The 7,592-nt window shown below is 25.6% G+C and overlaps 1 protein-coding gene across 1 annotated transcript in view; it reads right to left on the bottom strand.

Annotated features, from left to right (window-relative positions):
• Positions 1-1,055, bottom strand: part of LOC101502694 (ADP-ribosylation factor GTPase-activating protein AGD5) — a 5,715-nt gene extending 4,660 nt beyond the window's left edge. Inside the window, exon 1 of the mRNA XM_004487609.4 lies at positions 876-1,055. Within this exon, the coding sequence (XP_004487666.1) occupies positions 876-926 (51 nt within the window). The 5' untranslated portion in view covers positions 927-1,055. The remainder of the gene's footprint in view (positions 1-875) is intronic.
• Positions 1,056-7,592: the final 6,537 nt, after the last annotated feature.

The raw sequence follows: 7,592 nt of genomic DNA, 5'->3' as shown, positions 1-7,592 counted from the left end.
GTAGGGAAAACCAAGTAAGAATAATTTTTAAGATAAAAATAAAGTTTTCTCCTTTTCCACTCAAAATATCAATGAAACAACACATCACAATTTTTCTAAAAAAACAAAAGAATCCTCTGAATAGATTAAGCCCTCGTTAATATTACAAATTTACAATTACTCAAACAAACAACCGAAATACCCCCAAGAAGAAAAGGTTAAGAATTTTCTGATGTTATGAGCATAAGCTCATAGCCCATCCCAAAAGACTGGTCATTAGATAAAAGAACCCCTAGACTTATAAGCCTCACATGTTAAGTGAGACTATTCACCGTAGGAATAATAACATCTGAAAAATAAGGACATATATTTTGAAGAATCTAACTAGCATCCAAATAGACCAAAAGCCTCAAAAAATGAAATAGGGGATACTAAGATCATAGTTAGTTTGGAAAAAAATCTAGTATTTTTGTTTTTCTCTAAAATTATAAAAATGCAACTAGCATTTCTAACAAAATGAAATCACAGTCACATTCTGCACGAAATGAAAAAAAAGAATTCGCAAACTAGACAAACCTAAGTATACAAATAAGCATCAGTAGAAAAATATTTCAAAATATCCTAATTGATTAAACTCAAAGAGTAAAAACATTATAGATCAATCACCCAACTAACGATCAAAAACGAACCTAAGAATTAATGAACAAGCAGATCAAATACATTACAAATGAAAATACATACACTGATAGACAGTATAATAATATAAAATAAAAATGGAAACATCTTCACGTTCAGAATGAAACGATGAAAAGATATCAGACGGTGATGAATTGAAATTGAAGGAGTAACGATTAAGGCAATATGTAAAAGAGAATGAAAATTGGAGATTAAGAAACCTTTTTGTGCTTGGCGTTAAGCTCCTTGGTAACGTTGGCTTTGCCGTTCATGGTGATAAGTTCAGAAACGAATCGAGAGAGAAAGAAGAAGAAGATCGAAGGTCAATTTGGTCTTTCAACGCTCTTTCTCCTCTCTCTCTCTCTCTCTCTGTATTGAATTAAACTAAACTTATTATATCGTCTCTGGAGGTTATTATTATATTGGAGATTTGGGACAACAGTGATCGCAAATTCGGAACGCACTCCTTCGCTTCAATTTAATTTAATTAAACTACCTTTGTTTTTTTGTCACCTTTGTTCATTTTGGCCCACACGCTTCCATTGTTTTTTCTCCTATATTTTTATTTAATTATGAAATTAACAAATAATAATCATGCTCATTACTTAACAAATGCAAGATCATGTATTTAATTTAAAATTTTATATAAATTTTAGTTCATCTTCTAATTGTATTCATAATTAAGTGAAGATTAATTTTTTTTACACAAAATTATAAAGTTATGAATTTAAATTCAAAATTTAATATTCACCTTAAGAATATCGATATTTGTCAATTGATTTAAAAAAATATATCAAAATAATTTTGTACTTATAATTAATATATGCATACTATAAAGTTTTTTGAGTTTTTTATTTGATATTTGAGATTAAGAAGGATTAATAACATATTTTTTAACACATATTTTTATTATATTTTATTTAATTGATTAAAATTTATATAAATTCTACAAAGATTATAAATTTCATATGAATTTTATCCGATAAAAAAATACCTTAAAAAAATATGCGTTAAAAAGAATAAGTTAATTGTTCACTTGAGGTTTAGTGGGTAGGACATTAGTAAAAGATGAGAGCAGGTGGGGAGCTTTGGAAGAGGGGATCACAACGGCTATAGACAATAAATGTTAGACTATACTTAATACCTGCCACATTTATATATCAACCAATATGAAATGCTTTTTTTGTAATATATTTGTAGGTAAAAACTTTGTCAATGAATATTAAGGCTTAGAATGCCCCTAAATTTTGTATTATCTTCTCCCTCTACAAATTAATTTTGATTTTAATAGTTCTTATTACTCATTCTCTTTTAAATTGAGTGTATTTAAAGTTTTCATGTACTTAAATGTTATAACAAATTATATAATTATTTTTAAGTTTAAATCCTCTATTTTTAAGTTTAAATCCTCTCAATTTAATTTTTTTCAATATCTATCGATCATCTATATTTCTCTTAATTTTATATTTATTTTTTAATTTTATTCAGTTAGATTACTTTTAAGAATTATTTTTTATCTATTTATTATAGATTTAAGAAAAAAAGTCAAAATCTGAAAATAATTTAAAACTATTTGAAACAAGAAGTTGTTTAAAGTAGTTTAATTTTTCATACAAATAATTCTTTTATAACTGAGTTTAAAATTTAAAATAATTCATTACACTGGACAAACAACACAAAACATGTTCTATTTAAAAAAAAATTAACAAATAAATTCTATATTATTAAATTTTAAAATCATTTTATTATAAGAGTGAGTCCTCTAATGTCTAAATCTTAAGTATCAAAGGAGAAGCTACTCGTATGAGTACATATTTTAAAGCTGCTATAGTTGATTTAGAGTATGTTTTTGGTGCAACATTTTTGAAAGTATTGACTTGTTTTCAAAACTTAAGTGTAAATTTATCAAGAGACAAGCTCAACATTTTTCGTAACTTAACATGATCAATAATATTCACAACCTATTCCCCAAATTTTCTATCATAATCCATCATGTATTGCTTCTATATGCTTGTAACTTCGGCTGAACTATCTCAAATTGGACTTTACTTACTAGCTTCAACCAGATTAAATTGGGTTTAGACATAAATAATTATTTGTTTAAAAAAAAAAAAACAAGAAGGAAAAAGTAGGAGGGTGTGACATAATTATGCACATGCGTGGACTATTGGGACCAAACTTTGGTTGTTTCATGGATTGAGATGTTGTGCACTGTGTGTGCTTGATTTATGTAAAAGGGCAAGAGCATATAAAATTAAGTCCACTTAATAACAATGAAATTTAAGTGACTAAAGGGACCTAATTGTAACATTATTCGTTTGGCTTATTCTATGCATTTTATTCCATGTGCACACATAAAAAAGATCATAAATCCATATTATTCAATTCGGTTAGCCAGTCTTAATCATTGGACTATATGTGCTATTGTTGATTGCCTTCATTATAGAGATGGCATGAAAATAAATCAAATGATTGTTGTCATCCTTCACGCTAATGGATCAATTAACAACAGTAGTTTAATCATAAGAAGCAAAAAGGGATGCTAAATTATTTTCCGACTTGTTTGTCTTTTCAGAATTGCTCTTTCAATTCGTCACTTAGTAATCTCTGTAATCTTTCTCTATAAACAAATGTATAAAAGTAACTCATGTGATTTTCCATTTTTACTCTTTCGACATCAATTTTTTTTTTCAAAACATTACTTTTTAGAAATGCAGCCTCTAATCTCCGAAAAACAATGCAATCTCTGAGCTAGGTAACATTTGCATTTTCAAAAAAGTAATTTTCTTACCCTTGTAGTAACCTCGGTATAACAATAATTATCAACTAAACCACTAAGAATAGTACAATACTTCATGCAGAATGAAAATATAAAAAAAAATATAATTGAAAGTTGATATATTTTAATTAAATTTTTAATTAGCAGACCATCACTTTTATTTATTTATTTTTTTGTAAAAAAGTATTTTGTTTCCTGCTTTTAAGAATGTCTCTATCAACTACTCTTTTCTCTTTGCATGTACTCTTATCATGTTCAATGTGTTCACATTTTTTACATTTGATTGTTGGCAGTTTTCTGGGTAATATGTAGGGGATCTTTGGCTCACCGTTAAATTTGTTTCTATTCTTCTTGAGTCGATCAATTATTCTTCTCATTATTGGGAGATTAAGTGGCTCAATTGCATATAAAGTTATATGAAAATAGATAGAAAAAGTGTTCAATCTTAAATCAATTAGTAATTAGAGCTGTAAAAAAAAACCCCAACTACTAGGTCCTCTTAATTTTTTTCTATTAAATCCTTAATATTAAGCTTCTATAAAAATAATTTTTTTAAAATTTTGGCTCATTATTTTATGGGGCTTAATATAGAGGGGACTCAGGGTGTTTATAGGCCTCAATATTTTGATAATATTGAGATTTTATTTTTATTTTGAAATTTATTTTTTTTGAAAAAAATTAAAAAATATTTTTTTTTTGAAAATTTTTTTATGAGAAAAGTAAATAAAAAATTCTCAAAAAAAATCGATTTTTTTTTCTCGAATAAAAAAAAATCAAAATTTTTTTTATCGGTGAAAAATCGAAAATAATTGTCAAAACTTTTTTTTAAAAATAAATCCTTTTTTTTTTTTGAAAATGTGGGCCTATAGACCCACCCGCTAAGCCCACAAAATTTTAGGGGGCTGGGACTTACTTTTTATGGACCTTTTAAATTATAAAATTCATTTGTCCCTGTAACGTGTGGGTTGGAGCCAATAATTAGGGGACTTGTCAAATTAACAACTCTATTGATAACCAATTTGACTACAATATTGGATATAGTATCAAATAACATAATATAAAAGGACTCTTTGTTTGGCTTAATCTATGTATGAGGAAATTTATAATTTTTGGGAACTTTTTGGATATGCCGTAATTATTTAGTATCATTCACGTTATCACATAAGAGATTATGTTACACTAATTATTTTATATGATGTAATAGAAAGTTACATCATCCTTCTATACTATCACCTCCTTTTGTTTTTTTCTATTCATCTTTGATCTTTTAATAAAACCAAAGCAAACTTATCTTAAAACCTCTTGTATTAAACTTTTTTTTTTACTCCTCTGATATAAAAATCAATACTTATTTATATTGATATCAGTAAGAAATGTTCTATTAGATAATAATATAATTTTTAAATAAAATTTACTTTAATGATTTCATGTAAAAAATTGTAAAATTCAAATATATTTTTAATTTATATAAATATATAACTTTTTTACTTTTAATTAATCTAGTATTTTAATCTCTATATATATATACCTTTCACTTATAATTTTTTATATTTTATTGTTAATCTTTACAAAATTTATTCATATTTAAATCTAATAAATAAAACTAGTGTGTAACCCGTGCGTCGCACGGAAATAATATACATTTTAATAAATAAATTATTATATTAATTTATATATATATATATATATATATATTCTTATAGATTTTATTGACATTAAATGACTTAAAAAAAGAATTTATAACCAAAAAACAAAAATATAATCCTAGTCTAACTTAAAAACTACTTTCTTACACGATCAATACATGCCTTATTTTTGAATTCTCCAAATAATCTTCTTTTCTTTTCAACAAAACTTGTTATAAAACAATACTTTTAATTTTAAACAAATAAAAACAATAAATATTAAAAAATTAAATAATTAGATCAGATGAAATAAGAATTTTTTAAATAATGGACATGACATATATAACTTAAGTAAATTAGTAAATGTAAAGATGAGGAAGTAACTTAATAATGAATTTTTATTTTTATTATTCAACATAGTATGTTATTTATATGAAATACATGATATTTAAAAATTCATGTAAATTTTGTTGTATTAAAATATCTTTCATTTCGGTACTACTCACAAAATACTACAGAAAAAATAATCTTTCCATTACAAAAAAAATTACAATACACATAAAAACTATGGTTATCTTTTATCTTTGAATTTGCATGTTAGCCTTCATTAATCTTTCATGAATCATTTGAATTCTTTTGAATTTGCATGATATTTAATAATAAATTTAGAATGTAAAATGTATAATAAATTAATAAAATTAAAATATAAGCATGTAAAACAAAAACAGTAGTTTTTAAAAAATCATTACACACCTTCACAATACTGTAAACTCGTCAAATCGTGGTGTAACAAATTTTGTTAAATCAGCATTTGAAGTTTGAAAAACCATCACTTCTACATAAAAATTATCGAATCGATGGAATGAATTGTATTTTTTTTTTTAATTCCTAAATAAATTTTATATTTATTTAAATATATTATTATTTTCTCTTTGATAATCTATAAATTAAGTTGAATTCATACGTAAATTAATTTACTTAAGTAAATTATTATTTTTCTCTTCAATATAACTATGTGGCAACACTATTTATTAGATAACCTAGAATCAAAAAATTATTAAGACGGACAACAACTATTTATGAGAGAATTTATGTTATTAGATAACCTAGAATAAAAAAAATTATTAAGACGGACAACAACTATTTATGAGAGAATTTAGAATCGAATTTAGTAAGACAAATCTTAGAAATATACACATACAAATATACAATTTTTTTAAAAAAAATTTAGAAACATAAACAATAAAAAAATATATATAACAAAATAGTAATATTTTTTTATAAATAGAATAAAATAACAATGACATATTGAAATAAATTTACCAGTAATTAATGTGAACATATCTACTAAAAATAATTGATGTTTGTTAGACTGGGAATAAAGTTGTACATAGCTCCGAATGTTAATCTCAATTCGAGAAATAGAAGCTCGCGGTTGCTTCAATTTTATCTCTTAAAAATATGAACACATCTTTTTTGTTGATAACAACTAAGATGGTGTATAATTTAAAATACGGTTAACGGAATACGGCGAATTAAGGAGTGAAATCCGACACTAAAGAATTCGTAAAATAAAATAAATTTTTTAATTAAATTAATTTGAACTGACGGTTGCTAAGTAGTATTTAAAAAACAATTACTTCTCAAAAACTTTCAACAAATTGTATTTTATTGTTATTCTTTTTATTTTTTAGTTGGTCACTCAATTATCAGCCTTAACGTGACATGTCAAGTCATGCATTGTATTTCATTTTTTTTTATTTTTTTAATTGGTCATTAATTTATCAATGGACGCATACAATACATTAAAAAAAAACTATTGTAACACCCTGTTTTTCAAAGCGAGGGTATATTTTTTTTTCAAAAGAATTTAAAATAAAGCAGAGAAAGAATTAAAGAAATGCCTTTGGATAAATAATTGAGTCATTATAATTTACAAGCAGCGGAAAAGTTACTCCAATTATAAATCCAAACCATTTACCCAACAACAAATGGTACATATAATCCATCGAAAACAACATGTCAAGCTGACAATATTAGTATAGGTACAGTCTTCCATTTTAAAATAAATGCAATACAAAAGAAAGACATCTGATCCCTCTATGTCAACCTAATCTGATCATTTTACAACACAACTAAACACCCGGAGTGATCTCCACGCGTCCCGTGAGATTCTCCTAACGTAGCTGCAGTCAAGCGTTCCCATCTCCATTCCCGCCCGTAGGGTACGAATCGGTAGGATCGTCCTGACTCTCATCTGAGGGCAAAGCCCAGATTTCCACAATAATTGTAAAGGTCACCAACCGAAAATAACAGTTAACACATAACATTTAAGTTTTAAATGCTAAAAATAACTTTTCAGCTAAGCATGCACCTTATCAGGATTTTCAATATGCGAAAAGTTCATACAATGCTTTGCCAATTAAAAATGAAAGTAAAATGAAGTTCTCAATCCCCTAGTTATAACATAACAACCAAGACATGGATAGATTCATGAGCAATCAATCATACAACTAAAACTGAGGATTTTCACC

Source organism: Cicer arietinum, chromosome 1 (genome assembly GCF_000331145.2).
Source record: "Cicer arietinum cultivar CDC Frontier isolate Library 1 chromosome 1, Cicar.CDCFrontier_v2.0, whole genome shotgun sequence".
Taxonomy (NCBI): Eukaryota; Viridiplantae; Streptophyta; class Magnoliopsida; order Fabales; family Fabaceae; genus Cicer; species Cicer arietinum.
Note: the sequence above shows the minus strand (reverse complement) of the source record. Positions and strands in the feature narration are given on the sequence as shown.